General features: G+C 41.4%; 1 protein-coding gene across 1 annotated transcript; it reads right to left on the bottom strand.

Moving 5' to 3' along the window:
- Window positions 1–11233: 11233 nt before the first annotated feature.
- On the bottom strand, window positions 11234–12706 carry LOC118481064. Its single transcript, XM_035976161.1, has one exon. It carries the CDS (start codon window positions 12704–12706, stop codon window positions 11234–11236), a length of 1473 nt encoding a protein of 490 aa, XP_035832054.1.
- Between the last annotated feature and the right edge of the window lie 13778 nt (window positions 12707–26484).

The following is a 26484-nucleotide window of genomic DNA, read 5'->3' as shown; positions in this document are numbered from 1 at the left end:
AGGACAGGTTCTTTTGGGTAAAGGGTTACCCCGGTGATTCTATTTATTCACAACCAAATAAAACAAGTAGTGTAGAGTGCCTACACTACTAGTTCAATCATGGGACAGGCCCCATGAAAGTATAACAAAACATCAACCAAAAGAACCAGAAAAAACTAACAATGAGACTACTAGACTAAACTCTAGAAAACGAAAAACATAACGCACACTAATCAGCTGCCATCATCATTAACGACTTCCCCACGAATATCCCAATCTTCAAGAAGCTTCCGCACATTAGCAGTATTCTTTAACTTTGCTCCCATAAGCTTGTATCTTACCGTCTTTAAAATAACTTCACTAACCATTTCCGGGGGTCTCAGTTGGTTTTTGAATAAACGAATATTCCTCTCTTGCCATATGAAATAAGAAGCAGCCGCCACAAGAAGCTTAGCAACATAGACCGCAACCGATTTTGACCGAGCACGAGCAAGTAACCAATCTACAATATCCCTCCATTTTGGGGTAACCGATGACATACCCACCTTTTGCCTCACTATATGCCAAACTTGAGACGAAAATTTACATTCAAAGAATAGGTGAGGATGAGAATCAAAGTTCTCATAGCACAAAAGACAACACATCATATTCATATTTTTTCACCTAGAAATATCCCACTTCAGAATTTTGTCTTGAGTTAAAGGTTTACCTTTCATGACCAACCACATCATAAAAGCATGCCGAGGGATACACTGCGAGAACCAAACAATATTACACTAGTTAACTTCCGGCTCCTTGTACCGAACCGAATGCCAAACATTCGACGAAGAGAACTCGGTTAAATCATTACCATTCTTCCATAACAGTCTATCTTGTTTTGTTGGAATTAAGTGCATCTGATCTAGATGGATGAGCACCGGAAACAAATCTCTCAAAGCCGTAGGCCATCTCCAAGAATCACTAGAATAGACATTAGCCACTGAATCATCTAGCTTAAAGTCCGCATCGGTGATGGTTCTCGGTGATAGAAAGTCACTTAACGGACCCGGATCACACCAAAAGTCGTACCAGGCCGAAGTCCTCGCACCATTACCTACGTCCGACCAAATATGTTTTCTGATCATAGGGCGCAACTGAATCAATTTTCTCCAAGACCAACAGCAATTAGCAGGAGTTTTGCAAACCCAAAAGCTCTTACCTTTTAAATGATAGCTATGAACCCACTGAACCCACAACGAATCTCGCTTAGAAACGATACTCCAAATGTGAGATGACATGAGAGCCTTATTCATATCCCCAATTCGTCTAATGCCCAAACCGCCTTCATATTTTGGAGTACAAACAGTCTTCCAAGAAACTTTAGATTTACCTTTGTTAAACGAACTGTCTTGAGACCAAAGGAAGTTTCGCATTCTAGCTTCTAACTCCTGAATTATCCGAGCCGGCAGGATAAACACAGACGACCAATAAATATGCATGGAAGAGAGGACAGAAATAATAAGTTGAAGTCTACCAGCAAAAGAGAGCAACTTGTTCCTCCAGTTCGTGATTCGTTTCTCTAATCTTTCGATAAGAACTCGACAATCGTTATAACCAAGTCTAGAAGAAATTAGAGGCACACCCAAATATCTGACAGACAATTTTCCTTCCACAAATGGCATAATATTCAGAATAGCATCTTTGGCATGACTGTTAACATTGCAAAAGAAAATCGTGCTTTTCTGATTACTAGGAACTAACCCGACATCTTTGTAAAATTAGAAAGAGATGTCAAAATGCATCTCGCCGAGTTGACTTCTCCTCTAGCAAAAATGAACAAGTCATCCGCAAAACAAAGGTTTATAATTTGCTGTCTTTCACATTTGTTATGAAATTTAAAGGATGAATCAATACGAACCGTATGTTGAAGAATGGTCGTTAGGACTTCCATGACTAGAGTAAAAAGATAAGGAGAAATCGGGTCCCCTTGTCTTAAACCATGGCTACCTTTGAAGAAACCATGCACAGAGCCATTGACACAGACCGAAAACGATGCCGTAGAGACCAAAACCATGATCCAATCCACCATCTTGTCGTGAAAAACAAAACCAAGCAAAACACTCTTGAGGAATCTCCAATCAACAGTGTCATAAGCTTTCTGTATATCAACTTTAAACGCACATCGAGGAGGACCCGTACTTCTATGGTAATTATGCATCAATTCTTGCGTGAGCATAATATTATCAGATATTCTCCTTCCTGGAACAAACGCCGATTGATTAATGCTAACAATGTCATTTAGCACACCTTTAATTCTATCAGCAACAATCTTGCTTATACACTTGTATAAAACGTTACAGCAAGCAATTGGCCGATAGTCAATAACAGTCGCAGGAGTAGGCACCTTCGGAATAAGAACAATAGTCGTGTGATTCAATTCCCGAAGAAGATTACCTGTTTCAAAAAAATCCAAGATGGCACAAGTAACATCATTACCTATAATAGGCCAAGCACTTTTAAAGAAAGCCGCTGTATAGCCATCCGGACGAGCTTTTTGGGTAAAGGGTTACCCCGGTGATTCTATTAGAACAACCGCAAATTAAGTACAAGTAGTGTGGATGAATTCCACAATAGTTCATATACAGGACATGCCCCATATATGTAAACCAATCAAAACAAGAGAAACTAATACACCACAAACCCTAGCCTACTATACATCAGTAAAGATATCCAGTAGACAAGACCAAACAAAACAAAAACAGCTAACGTCAACCTCCATCATCAAATACGAAGGAGCTACCATCTAGCAGCCCCTTAGCACGCATCAAAGACATCCTATCCATTGAAGATTTTTGTGGAGGAGGTGCTTGCCCCTGCTTTGGAAGACAAAGGAGATGTACCCAAAGTCATGAAATCACTAGTTTCGTTATAAGCTTCAAGAACCTCCTCATCATCCGAGTCATGCTGATCATGGTGTTCATTATTTGATGAACCCCTAATCGGATCTTCATCCAGTAACACATCGAACCTATTTTGAATTTTAACCTTAGATGGAGGAACCGATGAAGAAGCCCCCTCCCCATTCGGTTTCGGACCAACCGGCCTATATTCAAACTTCTGCTTCTGCTTATTAACAAGAAATCCAGCTTTTCTCGCCACTCTCTTACGATCCACATCCATGAAACCATCCTTGTCTACAACAAGCGATTTCTCTTGCTTACGAGTATTGTTCCCAACCTGTTGTTTGAGGATCTTTGCAGGCTCTTTCGGAGCCCTCCTAGTCTGCCTCGGACAAGTATCATCAGAATGGCCAAAGACTTTACAGTGAGCACACCTATGAGGACTCCATTCATACTCCACATATAGTTTCTGTTTGCTAAACCCTTCACCCTCCAGGTCTGGAATCGCTACAACTATCTCATCCTTAAAGTCATTATCAGCTGAGATTTCTAACAGAGCTCGAGCATAACTACTCCTTCCCCACGAATCCATACACATTGATGAAGTGTAAGTGTCCAACAATTGCGGCTCGCCAATAGCCGTAGCAATCATACTCAATCCATCCTCCGTGTAAGCAACAATCGGAACATCATGGATTTTGACCCACACTTGCAGCTTCTTTACCTCCTTCTTTTCAAGTTTTGAAGTTGGAGACCAGATATTTAGAAAAATAGGCTGGGCTCGGATAATCCAAGGACCCTCCTTAAGCACGTTCATCATTCCAGCTTCATCAGCAAACTTAAAAAAGAAGAACCCATTAGCATTCATCATGGATTTTTTTAATCCAAACTTTTCCAATTATTCTGCACATAATAATCCACTACTGGGTAAGCAACTCTGTCACACCCCCAAAATCCCACACGCGGAGTACCACCGCTTGGAGGCGTGACATGACCAGGATCAAGCCATCAATCATATCAAACATAGTATTTAATAATCAAAAGTAGTTAATACAATTCATAAAGATATGACTGATGTTTCAAAACCAAACATTGTTTAAATAGCGGAAGCATAGTAATAAAATTCTCAAATGTAGTTATGAGTTCAATAAACGTTCGCTATCCAATTCCCACAACGACCTGCTCCTTCCTTGTGCAAGCTCCAATATGTACCTAAGGTCCTGCAAGGCATGCAGCAGATAATCAACAAACTAGTTGAGCGAGTTCACAGTTAATAGTTTAGTTTGGGTAATAGTGCGTTCGTTCAATTAAGTTTCATATCGCATCAGTTCCATCGCGGCCTCCCAGGCATGTGTGCGAAGATTAGGTTCGTTAGTTCGCGACCGTAGTCTTTACCGACCAGGGTGTGTGCGAAGGCAATTGATCAGTTCGTTCGCGACCATAGTCTTTACCGACCAGGGTGTGTGCGAAGGCAGTTGAGTAGTTTGTTCGCGACCATAGTCTTTACCAACCAGGGTGTGTGCGAAGGCAGTTCGTAAGCATCAACAGTTTAATCGTTCGTTATAATATCAAGTATGCACAAGTAATCATCCAACCCATTCCCACCCTGGGAACCCATGCCTTGGCTGTGTGAACTCACCTTGGTTTGCTCGGTATGCTAGGTTATGCACTCACAGGTAATTAATCACGTCCACAAGATCGATCAAATGGGATGCTGCCTCCAAGAAGGGTTCACAGCCGTTCGCAACTTAGTTAGGGTTTGCAAATATGCTAGATGTTATCACAATACTTTATTACATAAATAAAACTATGTTTAATGGGGCGGTTCCCCTTTAGCCAGTTGTGACCATGGGCTCAAACCCAAATGATAGTTAGCAATTAAGATAGAGATGGGCTTCGGTTATTTGGACAGCCCAAGGCTCAAACGAAGGTTATAAGGGTGCAGCCCAAATAGTGAGCAATGACCCAAACGAACAATTGTTTAGTAAAACCAATTATTACTTTCTAGCATTATCATTTAATTATTGAGACATGTACACATACACCCATGATATGCACCCAACGAATCCACAAGCAACATGCATATTGCACTTCAAATAAACAAATATAAACATACTTTGCAATTAAGCACATGATTAAGTCGGGTAGAGACCTTGAAAACTTGGGTTGTCACATTATCCCCAACTTGAAAGAAATTTCGTCCCGAAATTTGGTACGCACTCACTGAGGAAGCTAGGTAAGGTATATCGTTCACTGGTTTTCCTGGGGTGTCACATCATCCCCCCGTTGATTTGGAATTTCGTCCCGAAATTCAGTAGTAGTAGCTTCAGCCTCAGTAGTGGATGTATTGGTTTCGAATAACTGGGGGTACTTTTCTTTCATTTGATCTTCGCGTTCCCAAGTGTACTCTGGGCCACGTCGGGAGTTCCAACGAACTCGAACAAGAGGAATTCTCTTGTGTTTGAGGACCTTAACATCCCGGTCCGTGATTTCAACTGGCTCCTCGACGAACTGCAACCGCTCGTCGATAGTGAGTTCCTTAAAAGGAACTATGAGGGTCTCATCTGACAGGCACTTCTTCAGATTCGACACGTGAAATACATTGTGAACTGCACCGAGTTCAGCTGGTAGGTTTAGTCTGTAGGCTACTGGGCCTATTCTTTCAGTGATTTCGAACGGTCCAACATACCGTGGATTGAGTTTGCCTCGTTTACCAAAACGAACCACACCCTTCCAGGGTGAGACTTTTAATAAAACCCGGTCCCCGACCTGAAATTCCAATGGCTTCCTACGCTTATCTGAGTAGCTTTTCTGGCGATCGCGAGCTGTCGCCATGCGTTGTCGTATCTGTGCAATTCGTTCAGTAGCGTCAACTACCATTTCTAGGCCTGTAATCTAACTATCCCTCACCTCTGCCCAACCGAGAGGTGACCGGCATTTACGTCCGTACAATGCCTTGAGTGGAGCGGCTTGAGTGCTGGTGTGATAACTATTATTGTACGAGAACTCCACCAAAGGGAGGTGTTTTTCCCAGCCGCTGCCGAAATCGATAACACATGCCCGAAGCGTGTCTTCAAGTGTTTGAATCGTTCGCTCAGACTGCCCATCCGTCTGAGGATGATATGCTGCGCTCATGTCTAACCGTGAGTTGAAAGATTTGTGCATCGTTTGCCATAGCTCTGACGTGAATCGTGCATCCCGATCCGAAATGATGGATGTGGGCACCCCGTGCCTCGAAATAACTTCTTTAAGATAGATGTCTGCGAGAGTGGAGAACTTATCCGTTTCCTTTATAGCCAGGAAGTGTGCAGTCTTGGTGAGTCGATCCACGATCACCCATATCGTATCATTCCCACGCTGGGATCTGGGTAGGCCTGTAACAAAATCCATGGAAATTTCTTCCCATTTCCATTGCGGTATCCTGGGTTGCTGAAGTAGGTTTGAGGGTTTCTGGTACTCTGTCTTGACTCTCGCACAAGTCAAACATTTGCCGCCGTAAGTTGCAATGTGGGCCTTCATGCTGGGCCGCCAATATGTAGTTCAAATGTCGTGGTACATTTTATCCGACCCTGGATGTACCGAGTAGCGAGACTTGTGTGCTTCGTCCATCACAAGCTCTCGTAAACCGCCATAGAGTGGAACCAACAGCTCCCTGGATGTTCAAATCCTTCTGCTTAAGGATATGCTCGAGACTCCTGTGATCGGTGTAAATCGTGCACTCGGTACCGTACAGGTAGTGTCGCCATATCTTAAGCGCAAAAACAACAGCTCCCAGCTCTAAATCGTGCGTCGTGTAGTTCCGTTCATGAACCTTGAGTTGACGAGAGGCGTAGGCAATAACTTTATCCCGCTGCTTCAATACACCACCAAGCCCCTGTATCGATGCGTCACAATAAACCACGAAGTCATCCGTGCCCTCGGGCAGTGAGAGGATAGGTGCGCTGCATAGTCTATCCTTCAGGTACTGAAAAGCAGTTTCCTGCGTACTACCCCATCTGTAAACGACACCTTTCGGTGTCAGCATAATAAGCGGTTGCGCGGTCTTAGAGAAGTCTTTGATAAACCGTCTGTAGTAACCCGCCAAACCCAAGAATTGGCGTACTTCCGTTGGGGTACGCGGTGCAGGCCAGTTCCTGATCGAACTTGTCTAGATAGGGTTTGCACACCCTGTTCATAAAATCCATGAAAAATGCAGGTGCGTTCGTAAGCCCGAATGGTATGACAAGAAACTCGTAATGGCCGCAGCGAGTTCTGAATGCTGTCTTGGAGACGTCCTCATCCTGGACTCTCAGCTGATGATAACGAGACCTTAGATCAACCTTGGAGTAGTATCTCGACCTTTGCAACTGGTCTAATAAGTCGTCAATGCGTGGAGGAGGATAACGATTCTTCACCTTGACCTTGTTCAGTTCACGGAAATCAATTTCACATCCTGAAGGTGCCATCCTTCTTTTTCACCGATTATTGGCATCCAATAGTTCATGTAGTTCCCCAAGGCGAAGAGATAGGTCGGATAAATCCCTTATCCAAGATTTCTTGTAGCTGCGTCGATATTTCTTCCGATTCTGGTGGAGCTAAGCGATACGGTGCTCGAGCTATGGGTGCTGCTCCTGAAGCGAGCTCGATTTGAAATTCGTCCTGATGATGCGGCGGTAGACCAGGTAAATCCTTGCAAGACACCTGAGGAAAGTCGCGTACAACTGAATGGTCTTCCAACTTCTTTTCTTTCGCTGATGTGTCAGTAACGAGAGCCAAAATTGCGGTGTGGCCCTTCCGCAAATATTTCTGAGCCTTCAAGAAAGAGGTGATGCCAACCACAACACCACGCTTGTCGCCTTGAACTTCTAGAGGTTCTTGACCAGAACGAGGAATGCGAACAATCTTCCCTTTGCATAGGATTTCTGCTTGCTGTCGCTGCTAGCGGTTCCGATTTGCAGGCTGTGGGCTCCTGAATCCTTAGCTCCATGGCCCATCTTGAGACACCTCAGGCAACGTCCCTCGTTGCACTAACCACCGTGGTATCTGTTGTATTAGTTTCACGTTGAGTGAATTCCCCGATATTCGCCCTGCCCCTGACCACCAGAAGTTGGCTGACTCGGCTCTGGTGATCACTATTCTTGTGTTGCTGTTGTGCTTGAAACCGAATGGTAGCTGAACCCTTGCCGGAACACCCATCTTTTCCCGCTTGTTGTCACTAGGAGTAGCGGGAGTAGAAGAAGTGGTAGCGGTAGTAATAGCGCTGATACAACTAGGCAGCCTGCTCTGTTCCACTGCCTGATCCGTGAGGCGATGAGCAAGACACTGAATGTCTTGGATATTGTCGAGGTTAGCCAATGTAGCATGGCTCGGAATCTCCGAGGCTAGACCCTTGAGGTACAATTCGATACGCTTGCTTGGAGGGTCCATCATGGTTGGACACAAGATGGCCAATTCGTTCGACCGTTTCGTACAAGCTTCAATTTCTGACCCCGTCATTTTCAAATGGTAAAGCTCCACTTCCAACTTGTGGATGTCATCACGCGTGCAGTATTCCCTTTTAATGCGTTCTTTGAATTCGTTCCAGGGGGTGGCGTTAGCGGCTGCCAACCCTAGCATCTGTACTTGCGCGTTCCACCAGGTTAGCGCGGTCCCTTCCAGTGGCGTACTTGACCCTGCGAGCCTCAGGGCATTCACACATCTCGAATACCGACTCGAGCTTCCCAAACCAAATGGAGTAGTCCCACTGCTCCTTCTGTGTCACTGAATGTGCCTGGACGACAGTCCATGAAGTTCTTGAATGTGCAGACAGGTTGCTGTGCGTTCTGACCCGTTGCGCGAGAAAGATAGGTCAAGGTTAAGCGCGAGGGTTGGGTCACAAGGGTAGGATCTAACATCCTAGAATAGGTTTGGAATAGCAGGTTATACCTCCTGCTTGTGCGGCTGCAAGCGCCGCAGAAACTTGTTCGTCAATGAGAGCCGTCAACCGGGCTTGAGTCATGTTAACACGTCCAGACATGAATCGAGCAGTAAAGGTAGCGTAAGTATGAATGGTTCGCGAGTAGTGCGATGACAGAAAAGTGTAGGCACATATGTGTTCTCAAGCAGTATCAAGTAGTTTCGTTATAAGCTTCAAGAACCTCCTCATCATCCGAGTCATGCTGATCATGGTGTTCATTATTTGATGAACCCCTAATCGGATCTTCATCCAGTAACACATCGAACCTATTTTGAATTTTAACCTTAGATGGAGGAACCGATGAAGAAGCCCCCTCCCCATTCGGTTTCGGACCAACCGGCCTATATTCAAACTTCTGCTTCTGCTTATTAACAAGAAATCCAGCTTTTCTCGCCACTCTCTTACGATCCACATCCATGAAACCATCCTTGTCTACAACAAGCGATTTCTCTTGCTTACGAGTATTGTTCCCAACCTGTTGTTTGAGGATCTTTGCAGGCTCTTTCGGAGCCCTCCTAGTCTGCCTCGGACAAGTATCATCAGAATGGCCAAAGACTTTACAGTGAGCACACCTATGAGGACTCCATTCATACTCCACATATAGTTTCTGTTTGCTAAACCCTTCACCCTCCAGGTCTGGAATCGCTACAACTATCTCATCCTTAAAGTCATTATCAGCTGAGATTTCTAACAGAGCTCGAGCATAACTACTCCTTCCCCACGAATCCATACACATTGATGAAGTGTAAGTGTCCAACAATTGCGGCTCGCCAATAGCCGTAGCAATCATACTCAATCCATCCTCCGTGTAAGCAACAATCGGAACATCATGGATTTTGACCCACACTTGCAGCTTCTTTACCTCCTTCTTTTCAAGTTTTGAAGTTGGAGACCAGATATTTAGAAAAATAGGCTGGGCTCGGATAATCCAAGGACCCTCCTTAAGCACGTTCATCATTCCAGCTTCATCAGCAAACTTAAAAAAGAAGAACCCATTAGCATTCATCATGGATTTTTTTAATCCAAACTTTTCCAATTATTCTGCACATAATAATCCACTACTGGGTAAGCAACTCTGTCACACCCCCAAAATCCCACACGCGGAGTACCACCGCTTGGAGGCGTGACATGACCAGGATCAAGCCATCAATCATATCAAACATAGTATTTAATAATCAAAAGTAGTTAATACAATTCATAAAGATATGACTGATGTTTCAAAACCAAACATTGTTTAAATAGCGGAAGCATAGTAATAAAATTCTCAAATGTAGTTATGAGTTCAATAAACGTTCGCTATCCAATTCCCACAACGACCTGCTCCTTCCTTGTGCAAGCTCCAATATGTACCTAAGGTCCTGCAAGGCATGCAGCAGATAATCAACAAACTAGTTGAGCGAGTTCACAGTTAATAGTTTAGTTTGGGTAATAGTGCGTTCGTTCAATTAAGTTTCATATCGCATCAGTTCCATCGCGGCCTCCCAGGCATGTGTGCGAAGATTAGGTTCGTTAGTTCGCGACCGTAGTCTTTACCGACCAGGGTGTGTGCGAAGGCAATTGATCAGTTCGTTCGCGACCATAGTCTTTACCGACCAGGGTGTGTGCGAAGGCAGTTGAGTAGTTTGTTCGCGACCATAGTCTTTACCAACCAGGGTGTGTGCGAAGGCAGTTCGTAAGCATCAACAGTTTAATCGTTCGTTATAATATCAAGTATGCACAAGTAATCATCCAACCCATTCCCACCCTGGGAACCCATGCCTTGGCTGTGTGAACTCACCTTGGTTTGCTCGGTATGCTAGGTTATGCACTCACAGGTAATTAATCACGTCCACAAGATCGATCAAATGGGATGCTGCCTCCAAGAAGGGTTCACAGCCGTTCGCAACTTAGTTAGGGTTTGCAAATATGCTAGATGTTATCACAATACTTTATTACATAAATAAAACTATGTTTAATGGGGCGGTTCCCCTTTAGCCAGTTGTGACCATGGGCTCAAACCCAAATGATAGTTAGCAATTAAGATAGAGATGGGCTTCGGTTATTTGGACAGCCCAAGGCTCAAACGAAGGTTATAAGGGTGCAGCCCAAATAGTGAGCAATGACCCAAACGAACAATTGTTTAGTAAAACCAATTATTACTTTCTAGCATTATCATTTAATTATTGAGACATGTACACATACACCCATGATATGCACCCAACGAATCCACAAGCAACATGCATATTGCACTTCAAATAAACAAATATAAACATACTTTGCAATTAAGCACATGATTAAGTCGGGTAGAGACCTTGAAAACTTGGGTTGTCACAAACTCGATCCCCCAAGAAGTATCCGTACAGAGTATATGCTAAATTGTCCTGAACAGCCCGAATAGAGTCTCGAGGAAGCACCACATCACAACCTTCATGCAAATCATGGCTAGCAAGAGTTCTGAAATTTACCTTGACAGGGTTGGCTGCCAAAACGAATCCGCATAAGACTTTGGAGTTGAGCTTTTACCTTCATCACTCCGGTTAACATGAAACTCCGGACCAGGAGCTTTGTCAATAGCAATAGAAAACATCGCTTTTTTTACCTCCTCCTCAGTTACTTGTCGAATCATATGAGAAGCTTTCTGAGGATCAATGACTTTAGAAAATAAATCTGGAGCCGGAGAGAGAGAAATATCCCCTTGAGTACCAAAAAACTTCTGATAATGATTAACAAAAGCTTGAAAAACCGCATCACCTTCATAGGGATTTCCATCCGAATCTTTAATCACATCTATTCGGCTACAATGATTTCTGATTTTTAGAGAAGAATGGAAAAAAGCAGAGTTCGAATCACCCGCCCTTAACCAATCAACCTTTGACTTTTGTTTCAGAAAACACTCCTCGTCCAACGAAGCTTCTAGGAGATCACGGCTAGTCTCCTTTTCAGCCACACGGAGATCGACATTATTCGGGTCTCGGTCAATACTTTGCTGAATATCATCTAGTTTCGATCGAAGAGCTTCCACTTTCTTGTGAAGATTTCCTTGTTTGAATAACAAAGAACGAAGCGGATGCTTAAGCAACCGAAGTTTCTTGACCAACCGGAACTGATGCACACCGCTCAGAGTAGAATCCCAAACACTTTTAACAATTCCCAGAAATTCCGGTTTGAAAACCAAAAAATTAGCAAATTTGAACGACCTCGGCTTCACTTTACCAGCTTCCGGAAACGATAATATACACGGACAATGATCAGAAAGTCTGTATGGCTTGAAAAAAGCAACAGAGTTCGGGTATTCAGCAACAAAGGGAGTGTTTCCCATAATTCGATCAATTTTCTTCATAAGGCCTACCCCATTTTTTGGCTTTTGGCTCCAAGTATAATGGATCCCCATTCGGTTAATATCAACAACCTCAATATCATCCACACACTCTTGAAAATCTCTGATGCCAATAGATACCGACGACGATCCCATAGAATTATCTTCAATATTTAGAGCCGTGTTAAAATCACCCATGATACACCAAGGTTTATTCCCAACCAGGACTTTGTGCAAGGACAAATTATGCCACAATTCTTTACGGGAGACATAATAGTTATCAGCATAAACGAAAGAACAAAACACCATTCTTTTATCAATTTTAAAGACAAGCTGAATATGCATAACCTGAGGAGACTGCGACAGAATCATCACATCAAAAATAGCCGGGTTCCATCCGATAATAATTCTCGTGCCTTTGTCACAACACCCTCCATTTGAACTCCAATCCCACGAGCGAAACACGGAGTTACAAACTTTACCCAAATTACCAACATCCACATGAGATTCCAAAATCACACACAAGCTTAAATTAAAATCTCTGACTGCCTGACGAACCTCCTTCTGTTTGAGAGGGCGGTTCAACCCCCATATATTCCATGTCGTGATACTAACCATTGTTAACTATCGGAAAAGGAGTGCTTGCCCCTTTGCTTTTTATATTAAGAGTACCTTCCATCATAAAACCATCCGTTTCATTGTACACTTCTTCTACATCGTCATCAGTATCCTCATTACCCATACCCGACTTCTTGATAGTGGCACCCGAGTCAGCATCCACTTCATTAAGAATATCAAATGGGTTATTCGATCTATTACTGTTCGAACTCGAAGCCTTGTTACTGCCTCCCTTTGGTTTCGGCCCTACAGGACGATATTCGAATCTAGATTTTTGCTTATTAACAGGAATTCCAACTTTTTTAGCAGCTTTCTTACCATGGACTTCTGTGACAACCCTCAATTTACATGTATTCCGTACAATTCATTAATGATAATTAAAGTGCTTGACGACTGCGTGGAAATATTTAACTGCTCTCTGATTTCTGTGTTATATTCACATGTGCGTGTTAACATACTAGTAGTATGCAGAAAACCTGACTAAATGGTCCTGAATATTTTCCTGAGTGTTAGGAATTAACCGTGTTACGAAAATATATTTAAAAGACACATTACGGTATAATTAAATGCTTTAACGGAACAGTATCCGACAGGATAACCGGACATTACCTGGAACACTAAATTTTTGTCATGGACATAGTTTTATTATTGTTGGCTAGTCATGGGTCCTGTATACCACAGCACCCACTATTTTCCCTACTAGCTAGTATATGGAATTATGTACTTGCTATCTAACTAAGACTTGCCATTTAGTTACAAACTTTGCAAATAGACCCCCCCCAACCGAAAATTGGTCCATGTGGACCCACCATATCATCCCTCCATACTTCCATATATTTGTTTAGATTTTAATTCAATTGTTTAATTGATTTCTTGCTTGTAGAAGTGAGTAAATCATTCCCTCCATACTTCCATATATTTGTTTAGATTTTAATTCAATTGTTTAATTGATTTCTTGCTTGTAGAAGTGAGTAAATCATTCCCTCCATACTTCCATATATTTGTTTAGATTTTAATTCAATTGTTTAATTGATTTCTTTCTTGTAGAAGTGAGTAAATCATTCCCTCCATACTTCCACATATTTGTTTAGATTTTAATTCAATTGTTTAATTGATTTCTTGCTTGTAGAAGTGAGTAAATCATACATAAGTATGGCTACCTCTTACACACATCATTCTCATCCTTACACACTCCATCTCACTACTCCTTTCTCTCTCATTCGGTTCCCCTATGACCGAAACCCATCACCACCACTTCATTCATCCATCTCTTCCATTAACAAGTGCATTCTAAGCTTTGAAGGTGAATCTTTGGAGGTTGCCTCTTGAAGGGTTTCAAAGGAGCTTGTTCTAGTCTTTTTCACCATCATATTCTCAATAGATTCTACCCTAGCTTTAAGCTAGTAGTAAGCTCTCGTTTAACCCTTGATTATCTTACTTTTATGGCAAATATTAGTAGAATGATGTTTATTTCACAAGAACACTAAAAAGGGTTTAACCAAGAGGATGAAACATGATGTACTTGTGTTAGTATGAAGTTGTTTTGATATGTAATGAGTATTTGCTGATTTACTTGTTGATATTGATGTGGGATATTGTTACGATCACTAAATATAATTAACGGGATCAACCGAACACAAACTAGTAAGCTAGAGACCAAAAACAGCAATCTGTCACTAACAGTCTTGTAACATAGTCACTAACCGATTTCGATTTTGCGTGATCGGGCAAAATCGAAATCGGTTAGTGACTATGTTACAAGACTGTTAGTGGCGGCTAGTGCTTATTTCATTTGGCAGGAGCGTAATGCTAGATTGTTCAAGAATCAGATGCGTCCTCCGGAAGCTGTTCGTGATATTATTATTCAACAAGTGCGATATAAACTTATGGGGGCAAAGTTGAAGGACTGTGCTAATGTTCGAAGGGTTCTCGGTGATTGGGATATAAAGGATGCTGATATGCGCTTTGATGGCGGCTGAGTAGTGTTTTGGCTTTTGGTTTTCTAGTCATTGGTTGTCTAGTGGTGTTTTGTTGGTCGTTTGTTTTTGGTTTTGTTTTGTTTGTCTGGTTTTTGCCGTCTTAGGGCATGTCCTTAGACGGAACTAGTGTAGGCTTTCTACACTACTTGTGCTTTTTTGGTTGTGAATATATAAATCACCGGGGTAACCCTTTACCCAAAAAAAAAAAAACAGCAATCTGTCCATACTTTACAGCCAACTTCAGTTGGCTGTAAACAGGTCATAAACTCAATGAAAAACCGATATTTTGAATCTAAAATATTTCATTATGAAATACGGTTCTAATGGCACCGGAATCGTAATTTTTGGACTTCGTTTACTATTTTTAAAGTGTTAATTTGTAACAGCTACTTAAGCTGAATTTTGATAGCAATAAATGGGTGTTATACTTTCGGTCATAACCTGAGTTTTGTGATGAATCGGACCATGAAATTTTTACAGTAGATGACAACCGATGCATGCGTAATTACCCCACTGGAATTTCGTAAATCGGACACTCGATGAATTTTTAATAAATTGTTCCGTGGACTGTGGTTAGAAATACACAAATCTAAGTTCAGTCCGGAACATGAATTTTTATAAAATATTGGTAATTAACCGGACCCGATATTTTTACACAATAAAATATGGAACGTTTAAGACATGCTGTAAAAATTTTGGAATTTTTGGAATAATTTAACTATTTTATTAAAATGTCCGAAAATAGCCGGTTTTGAATATAAATGCTGATTGAGATAAATTGTGACTTGCGTGTCTAAATGTCAAGTATGCTATCCGTGAATGATCTAACATGTTTTATATGTTATGTGCATTATCGTATGTTTGATTTTGAGTGGGGAATGGATGGGAAACTTAGAGGGCATAAACCGTTAAAGTGATGCATGTTATGTGATAGATACGTGTAGGAACTTTGTGTTCTATTTGAAAGCCACTAAATGGCTAACTGGTAAATCATACTAGGACGTGATTGACCGACCTTGACTGTTAGCTATATTGAGAATCTAACCGAGCAAACCGAGGTGAGTTCACACACTTTCTAAGGCATGGGATTCCCGGTGGTTTGGGTATGGGTTAAAGATTTAAAACGGAATCTACATACCCTACTTAGGTAGGATATGTACGGCCATCCTCCTCGGGTAGGATGCCAGTATTAATCCTGTGTATTCTCTTTGGGAGAACTACGTACGTTCGTCCTCCTTGTGTAGGACAACAACCTTAAACTTACTAGACAAAACTCTATCATAAGTCCCTCATTTTATATCGACTTAATCGCCGAGGCCAATGGCGAGCGGGTCATTAGTTAATAGCGCTATTAGGTTTAACAAACCTCACACCGTGCCAGTCGGACGGGCGTGTACTAATGGACTATGGCAAACCATCAGTGATGATAGACACTGATGTAGGGCACAACTTACTTGCATAGTAGTCGATATCATATGGTCTAGTGGTTCACATGGGGAAGCCCCCACTAATCAGGAACAGGGTATGGGTAATAAAGAATGAACTGGTTAAACTTTCTTTCAACTACGGGGTAACCCCCACGGCAATTACGCCAACGAAAGACAAACCACGTTTTCGGAAAACAACTTAAAACTAAACAACCAAACGTGAACTCACTCAACTTTGTTGTTGACTCGTTGTTACATGCCTTACAGGTCGTTAAATGCTTGGAGCTTGCATATGGAGGTGGTCGTTGTGGGATGTGAACTGATATGTCCCGTATTTAATAAATAAACTTTATGAACTTATTAAACCTACGTTTTGGACTTTAAACTTATGAACTATGGACTATGAACTTATATTTTGGTATCACGTATTATGCTTCCGCTGTTTAATTTAAAACTTGGTTAACTGGCTTTTGGTCACCAATTTTTTTTTTTTTTTTTTGGGTAAAGGGTTACCCCGGTGAAATATTATATCAACCAAAAAATAATACAGGGTGCATCGAGATGCCGATACACACTACTAGACTTGGCATACCAAGACTAGGACACCAAAGACAAACCAACCCGACAAACGTCACAACCATAACAAACTAAACTACACAAGTAAGTAAACACAGCCCGACAAACAAAGAAAAAAGACTAAAAAACTAATCGCCTAGCCCGGGTCTTTGTCTTCATCACTTGGAAGCAACTTCCACTTCTCTTGAATGCTTTGATTGTGCGAACCACCCTTAAAGTTGAACCCCATCAATCGAAGCCGAACCGTATTCTTGATTTTATCACACACCGCATTAACATTGGCCACTTTATTAGAGAATAAACAATTGTTCCTTTCATGCCAAATAAAATACGACGCCGCCGCAAGAACTAACTTACAAACAATGTGTTCCGTCTTCCTTGAGTTAGCCTTTTGATCCATCCAGTTCATGATCGACTGCCACGAGTCATTAACTTCCCCCATGTTCAGCAAACCTTTAACATTATTCCAGACTTGAGACGCAAACGAACAACTGAAAAACAAATGGTCTCTAGAATCCCGATCATGCTTACATAATGGACAGCACATAAGTCTCAGCTTCCCGCTTCCCAGCTTGCTAATCGATCCTGTGTCTTGAGCTTGTTTTTAATAACCAACCAAAGATGGAACGAGTGCCTTGGAATACATTGACTAAACCAAACCCCATTCACCCAAGAGACCGGCTGTTCCCGATGCCGGGTATTATGCCACACTTCCATCGAACCAAAAGGACGTGTATTTCCCTCCAGATCTTTCCAGATTGTTCTATCATCCAGATTCTGCGTCAAACGCGGAGCATTTAACCCTATCAAGACCGGGTAACCGTATTTTGGTCACCAATTGTATTGTGGTTGGTTTTATTTACTTAAATACGTTGTTCAATATGATTGGTGGCTCGATCCTGGTCACGTCACGCCTCCAAGCGGTGGTACTCCGCATGGTGGATTTTGGGGGTGTGACAGATTGGTATCAGAGCCATTGGTTATAGTGAACTTGGTTTTAAAAAGGGAAAAGCTTTTTAATAAGACCAGACTATAACCTGTACAGTGCTCAACGATCCACAACGACGCTTCGCTCCACGTGCAAGACTCGACACCATAAGTGGTATGATTTATGTTATATTGTTGGTTAGATAGTTCTCACTGTGCATTAGATAATGTGATAATTACTATTTGAACCATGTGTGCTTACTCTCTACTATCGTCCCACACTTACGCACATTGCGATACCTTTCTTACCTGTGTTCCCCTCGATGTGAAGATCATGAGTGGGCGTCTCAACATGACCCAGGGTCAGCTGACGACCTTGATTAACGAATGGATTGCTGAATCCTTAGCAACCCAATCAGGGAAATGGGATTCCCGGTGGTTTGGGTATGGGTTAAAGAATTAAAACGAAATCTACATACCCTACTTAGGTAGGATATGTACGGCCATCCTCCTTGGGTAGGATGCCAGTATTAATCCTGTGTATTCTCTTTGGGAGAACTACGTACGTTCGTCCTCCTTGTGTAGGACAACAACCTTAAACTTACTAGACAAAACTCTATCATAAGTCCCTCATTTTATATCGACTTAATCGCCGAGGCCAATGGCGAGCGGGTCATTAGTTAATAGCGCTATTAGGTTTAACAAACCTCACACCGTGCCAGTCGGACGGGCGTGTACTAATGGACTATGGCAAACCATCAGTGATGATAGACACTGATGTAGGGCACAACTTACTTGCGTAGTAGTCGATATCATACGGTCTAGTGGTTCAGATGGGGAAGCCCCCACTAATCATGAACAGGGTATGGGTATTAAAGAATGAACTGGTTAAACTTTCTTTCAACTACGGGGTAACCCCCACGGCAATTACGCCAACGAAAGACAAACCACGTTTTCGGAAAACAACTTAAAACTAAACAACCAAACGTGAACTCACTCAACTTTGTTGTTGACTCGTTGTTACATGCCTTACAGGTCGTTAAATGGTTGGAGCTTGCATATGGAGGTGGTCGTTGTGGGATGTGAACTGATATGTCCCGTATTTAATAAATAAACTTTATGAACTTATTAAACCTACGTTTTGGACTTTAAACTTATAAACTATGGACTATGAACTTATATTTTGGTATCACGTATTATGCTTCCACTGTTTAATTTAAAACTTGGTTAACTGGCTTTTGGTCACCAATTGTATTGTGGTTGGTTTTATTTACTTAAATACGTTGTTCAATATGATTGGTGGCTCGATCCTGGTCACGTCACGCCTCCAAGCGGTGGTACTCCGGATGGTGGATTTTGGGGGTGTGACAACTTCTGTGTACCCATCCTGATCCACAACATGCATCTTTTTTGTTGAACGATTTTTTTGAACATTTCGATTGTGCTCCTCATGTAAAGCCTTGATTGGTTTCATAGGTTGTTTCGGACAAGCATCAATATTGTGGCCAAACACACAACAAGTAGCACACCGATGCGGACTCCATTCATACTCCACATACATCGTTTCTTTAATAAAACCCTCCCCTTCAGATTCAGGAATGGCCATAGTAATTTCCTCCCGAAAGTCTTTATCAGCCGAGATTTCAATTAGGGCTCTAGCATAACTACTCCTACCCCATGAGTCCATGCACATAGACGTAGTAAACGAATCCAGCATCTTTGGTTCCCCAATAGTTGTTGCAATCAGGCTAAGACCATCCTCCGTGTAGGCCGCAATAGGCACCTCATGAATTTTAACCCATAGTTGAACCTTCTTAACCTCCTTCTTTTCAAGTTTAGTATTTGGGGTCCAATTACTAAGAAACAACGGTTGAGACCGAATTATCCATGGTCCATCCTTAAGAACATTCGACATACCAATCTCATCTTTAAATTTAAAGAAGAAAAAGCCGTTCGCATTGATCATAGTTTTCTATAAACCATATTTTTTCCAGTTCACACGCACAAAGTAATCGACCACTGGGAAAGCCACACGATCTCCTAGAAAGTACCCGTAAAGGGTATTAGCCAGCTTATCTTGCACCGTACGGACAGATTCCCTCGGCAACACAATATCACAACCATCATGCACTACAGAACTAGCCAGAGAACGGAAATTAATTTTCTTTAAATTCTGAGTACTTACGGAATCAGCATATGACATAGGCTTAGCTGTATATTCATTGACCGGAAAAGTTCCTTGAGTTTTGACATCACCTGCCAACTCCGTCTCCACAACCTCACACTCCGATAAAGAGACCGGAGTAGTGATCTTGGTTAATTCGTCTATTACGTTAAACTTTTTAGACTCCTGCTGAGATACTTGTATTGATCCTCTCCTGGGAAGAACCGGGTTACCATCAATGTGGACAATACGACTGGTTAGCCCTTTGTACGGTAAAGGCGGCTTACCACGATCTCCCAGAACAGTATTATCAGGTTTAGAACGATCATCCATAATGAAATTATCACCTCTCTCCAAACACCAGCAAAACAGAAAACCATGCACCGAAAACACCAGCCGAAACCAGATCCTCAACAAGAAAACAAACCGAAAGAAAAAGAAAACCCTAATTCTAGCAAAACCCTATTCCATGCACCTTCTGAATCATATAGTAGACCTGGATAATCAATAACCTAATATAATAGGATCGACAATCCAAAAAGACTATACAAGACGTTAGGAAACACAAAAATAAGGAGGCGAATGAACAGAAAGAAAACGAAAAAACCCTAGATTAAAATCGATCAAGCTTGCTAACGAGTTCGTTATAGAGATTAATAAATCAATCCCTAATCACAGATTGTTATACAAGCAATCACGAAGAAGATCTGAGGATTCATGAAGAACAAATCGCCAAGCTAGAGAGAGAGCATTAGGGTTTTTTCTAGCTCCGTAACAAAACTAGGAAGGACAGGTTGGTTTGAGGACCCGTTGGTCAAAGGAAAGGGGGGTCCTGATGTGACAACTCGAGTTTCCAAGATTCCACTTTCGCATTTATTGCACGTTCACTGTTTGTTTAGTTGTTTACTTGCACAATTGGTTTGCTTTGTAACTGTATATGTTTTGGATTCGATAAAGTGTATTGTAATTGTGCATGGTTATGTGTTACATGTGAAAGATTTGACGAATACTTGAATGTGGTGATGAAACTGTAAATTGTATATCTTGTGCATGTATTAGGTTATAGATAATACTTAAGGGTGTTTAGTGTTAATAGTGAAACTTTAACAACCCTTAACCCTAACCTCTTCCCTAATCATTCACAAAAATCATCACACGTACTTTCACATTCTCCTCTCCTCTCCTACAACCATCTTCTCATCATTCTTGGCTTTACAAGTTCTTTTGCATCAAGTTTGATTTTCCAATTCATCTAGAAGCAATCCAAGGTAATTGTTTAACGATTGTTTATTATTAATCATCGGTTGATTGATTGATTCATGCTAAAACCCTAGTTCTTCATATGATAGTTCTGTGTTTATTGAATTCTGATTATTGTTAAATGATGTTGATTGTTGTGTAATCATTTGCCTGATGATTAAGAAGCCTGATGTGTTAGAACTGTTGATTGTTAACTTGATTACTGCACTGTGAAAATGTATGAAATTAGGGTTTTGGACCGAAGAACGTAACTGTTGAGTGTAGAAAACGTAACTGTTACAATTGTTACAATGAAGTTGAATATTGCATGATTGATGTTAGTCCGACCTTTGATTTATAATGGTCTGAGTTTTAAGAATAGATCTCTTGTCCGAACTTTATGTGTGATATAAGGGGTCCGAGTTTTTGTTAATTGATACCATCCGAGTTCTTGTTTAAATGATGCTGTCCGAATTCTTGTTACATGGTGGAGTCCGAGTTTTAATCTAAGGCAATTGGTCCGAGTTTTTGGAACAAGCACATGAGTCCGGATTTTGTCTAAGTATTGGGGTGTCCGACTTTTTAACAAGGATGAAGTCCTGTCCGAGTTTTAGGAAGCCTTGGTCCGAGTTTCTTGTATTGATTGCTTATGTCCGAACTTTGATGAATATCATATCTTGTCCAACTTTTGTAATGGCAACCCCTTGTCCGACTTTTACAAGGTGATGAGGGTCCGACCTTTGAGTCACCCTTGTCCGAGTTTTGTGGGGGATACCCCTGTCCGAATTTTAAAGGGGGGAATCCCCTTGGTCCGAATTTCTTATCTTGATGATGTTGTCCGACCTTTTTCATGTGATATAATGTCTGAACTTTATTAGCATGGGTATATAATGTCCGAGTTTTAATATGTGAAGTTTGTCCGACTTTTACTTAATAAAGATGTCCGAGGTTTGTAATATTGAATGATATAAATATAATGATGTCCGGATTTCTTGTGATGTTACTTAGTCTGACTTTTGTGGCATAACATATGGCCCGATCTTGTGATATGATGAATAGTTCTGATTTACTCTGTCGTATGGAGTATAGTTTGATGAACGCGAGATAACTGTTATGTGTTACTTGACGATGATTGCTTAAACACACTTCGTGATATATACTGCATGCGAATCTGACGCGGGGACACAAGTTGACTAAGAGGGCATTCATTCGTCCATTTATCAAACCATAGAAAGGTGTTATTTCCATTACCAATCTTACTCCACAAATGATTACGAAATTTATCCCGACACTTCATTAATTTTTTCCATCCCCACGGTGAGTTAGATCGAACCGGAATGTCCCAAAGACACCGTCCTCGAAGCCTATGCAAAACAATCCAGTTTGTCCATAACGAGTTCCTACCCGAAACGATACTATAAATGTGATAAGCCATCAACGACTTGTTAACATCCGATACCCGTCTAATGCCTAACCCGCCTTCCAGCTTTGGCAGACATACCTCCTTCCAAGCTACTTTAGCTCTACCTTTCGAACCCATACCATGGCCCCATAAAAAATGTTTCATCTTGGATTCTAACTCCTTAATGATACTGGCCGGTAAGATGAAAACTGAAGCCCAGTATACATGAATTGAGGAGAGAACCGATAGAACTAGCTGAAGTCTTCCCGCAAATGAGAGAAACCTGTTTTTCCAGTCATTAATACGTTTAGACATACGCTCCACCAAAACTTTGCAATCTTTGATCAAAAGACGAGAAGCAAGTAACGGAACTCCTAAATATCTGATAGGAAGTTTCCCTTCATCGAATGGGACCATATCTGCAATTCTATTCTTAGTAGCTAACGGTACATTGCAAAAAAATATTGTGCTTTTTGCATTGCTAGGAACTAAGCCAGAAACCTTCTCGAACTGTTGCAATGAGCGCATCACAACCTTAACCGAGCCAACATCCCCTCTGGTAAACAAGAAGAGATCATCAGCAAAACACACGTTGATTATCATTTGCTTCTCACATTTATTATGGAACCTAAACGATGAATCCAATTCAGCGGCTTTGTTGAGAATCAGAGTTAATACTTCCATGACCATAGTGAATAAATAGGGGGACATTGGATCCCCTTGCCGCAACCCCCGCTTTCCTTTGAAATAACCATGCACATTACCATTCACACTCAAGGAAAAGGATGTAGTAGTGATACACTCCATAATCCAACCAATAAATCGATGCCGAAACCCAAAGCCATGCAAAACATCACGAAGAAATCTCCAATCCACTGTATCATACGCCTTTTGAATATCTACTTTCATAACACATCGAGGAGGACCCATTTGACGATGATAATTATGCATTAGCTCTTGAGTCAATATTATATTATCCGATATCCTCCTACCCGGAACAAAAGCCGATTGATTTTCACTTATAATATCCTTTAAACCTTCCAGAATCCTAGCTGTGAGAATCTTGCTAATCGCTTTATAGACCACATTACAACATGAAATTGGCCTATAATCCGTGACCACTCCCGGAGTGGGAACTTTAGGAATGAGAGCTAAAAACGTGTGATTTATCTCCTGAAGTAGTCTACACGACTCAAAAAAATCAATAATAGCAGTCGTTACCTCATTTCCGACAATAGACCATGACTTCTTAAAGAAATCAGACGTGTACCCATCCGGCCCCGGAGCCTTGTTTTCATTAATCGAAAAAACAGCCGCTTTTACTTCATCCGGAGTCACTTGTCTACACATATAATCAGCCACACTAGGGTTAACGGTGACTGAAAAAATGTCTCGATCCACTCGGCTGACCGTGTTCCCTTCCGAACCCAGAAAATCCCGGAAATGATTCACTAAGGCCAAAGAGACTCCATCCCCTTCATGAGTATTACCAGAAACATCTTTAATAATGTTTATTTTGTTAAAATGACTGCGACATTTGACCACATTATGAAAGAATTTGGTATTTGAGTCTCCAGCTTCCAACCATTTCTGTTTTGCCTTCTGTTTCAAAAATCGCTTTTCATCCAAAGTCGCCTCCAAATAGTTCTTCACACAAACGGATTCCGCTTCTTTGATTGTTAAATTAAAAGGATCAGCATCCAGCTTACTTTGCAACGAGTCCAATTCTGCCTTCAAGTCTATCACCTTTTTATGAATATTTCCTTGTTTTTTTAGTAACAATCTTAGAGGACGTTTAAGGCCTCTAAGCTTCTTTACTAGACGAAACATGGGAACCCCCATAATCTCAGCTTCCCAACCCGTCATGACAGTTTGCAAAAAATCCTTCTTATGCGTCAAAAAATTACTGAATTTAAAAGGTTTAGGTTTAACCTTAGTGGCCTTAAGAAGTTTTAGCAAAGCTGGACAATGGTCCGAAATACCGTGAGGCATAAACACCGCAAAAGCATCGGCAAATTTCTCCACAAAACTGACATTTGCCATAATCCTGTCCAGTTTCTTTCGGATTCCAATCCCTTTTTTTGGACTTTGATTCCAAGTGTAGTGCAACCCATGAGCTCTAAGATCAAAAACTTCGAGATGTTTCACACACTCATTAAAATCCATCATGGCAGCATTCACCTTTGACGACCCCATACAGTTATCCTCTAGGTTCAAAACCACATTAAAATCCCCCATTATAATCCACGGGTCCGATTGAACAACCCCCTTATGCATTTTTAGCGAATCCCAAAGATATTTCCTTTCTTGATCATTGTTACTTGCGTAGACAAAGGAAATATTTACCATTGCATTATCTTTTTTGAACCGAGCTTGAACATGAACAACTTGATTAGTAGCATGTAGGACTACAACATCTGCTGTATACGCATTCCACCCAACAATAACTCTCGTACCTTTATCGCACAAACTACCATTTGAAGTCCAAGTTAGCAGTCTGAACATGAGACTCCAGAATAGCTATAACCTGCAACCCATTATCCGTCACAAACTTTTGAACCTCCTTTTGCTTGATGGGGTGGTTCAATCCCCTGACATTCCATGCAGCCACACTATCCATTAATAACCTCCTGAGCAGGTGTGCTTGCACCTGTATTATTCAAGTGACTTGGATTTTCGTCATCCAAAAAATCATATCCTCCCACATTCGGATTCAGCCTATCTTCTTCCATATCGGAACCCCATTCATCCTCCATATCATTTAAGGCATGAAATTTATTTTGTGTTCGAATACCCGGGCCCTTAGAATCACCAGCCCCTTTAGCTGATTTCGGCTTAGAAGAGTCCACATTTTCATCACGTTTCTTAGGCCTGTAAATCAACCTCTGCTTATCCTTCATATTAAACTGTTGTTTGACCACCTTCTTCCGGTTATTACCACTTTTAAAACCCTGATCATCCACCTTATCTTTATTATTCTGACCCTTATCATCAGCAAGTTTTATCGGACATTCATGCATTCCATGGCCAAACACCTTGCAAGTTTTGCAATGTGGTGGTTTCCATTCATACTCCAAATGGATACTACTCTTGAGGTACCCACCCTCTTCTACATTTGGAATTGCTACAGTAACGTTTTCTTTCAGATCCTTATCCGCATCCAGTTCAACTATCGCTCTAGCGTATCCACTTCTGCCCCACGAGTCTAAACACATTCTGGTTGTCTCATTATCCAGCATTTTAGGGGTTCCCACCTTCGAAGCAATCAGACTTAGACCATCCTCAGTGTAAGCCGCCAACGGAACATCATGCATTTTAACCCATACTGGTACCTTTTTTTAGCTCTTCTTTCTTCAACTCCGTATTCGGAGACCATTGTTTCAAAAACAGCGGGATATTCCTGATAAGCCATGGTCCATCTTGCAATACTTGTTCCATTCCATCCTTAGACTTGAATTTAAAAAAGAAAAATCCTTTTCCATTCATCATACACTTTTGCATACCATATTTCCCCCATCTTTGGCTAACAAAAATTCCACAACCGGGAACGCTAGTCTTTTCCCAAGAAAATAACCAAAAAGCACATTATTAAATCGATCCTGAACCTGTTTAACCAAGGCGATTGGAATCATAACATCAGCGTCAACATCTTCAGCGGCTTTGGTGTTTTCCAGAAATCTGAAGTTAACCTTTTGAACTGGTTTGACCGTTGCCAGCTTCTCCGCATATGTCTGCCCTTTCATGCCATTACCACTATCCAGATTACCTGCTTCAACATCATGTTTCTCAAGAACGACTGGCTCAGTAATTTTTTCTAGTTCGTCAATTATGTTAATCGGTTTCTGACCAGAAGTGGCCTGCTGAACAACACCTCTTCTAGGCATCACCAGATTTCCTTCTATATTAATCGGCCTCCCCTCAAAACCCTTGCCAAGACTAGGGTTTTGACTATTAGCCGGCTGCCGAATAAACACATCCCCATGCAACCTTTCAGAAAATGATTGAAACCCTAAATCCTCCAAGCTACTATCTCGATTCATTTCCATGCACAATAATTGAACACG

The sequence above is a fragment of the Helianthus annuus genome, chromosome 8, assembly GCF_002127325.2.
Source record: "Helianthus annuus cultivar XRQ/B chromosome 8, HanXRQr2.0-SUNRISE, whole genome shotgun sequence".
NCBI classification, from domain to species: Eukaryota; Viridiplantae; Streptophyta; class Magnoliopsida; order Asterales; family Asteraceae; genus Helianthus; species Helianthus annuus.
This window is presented reverse-complemented; position numbering and strand designations above follow the sequence as displayed.

What these genes read in the sequence shown, in the direction of transcription:
- LOC118481064 (XM_035976161.1), bottom strand. Translation starts at nt 12,706, where the DNA reads ATGGTTAGTATCACGACATGGAATATATGGGGGTTGAACCGCCCTCTC.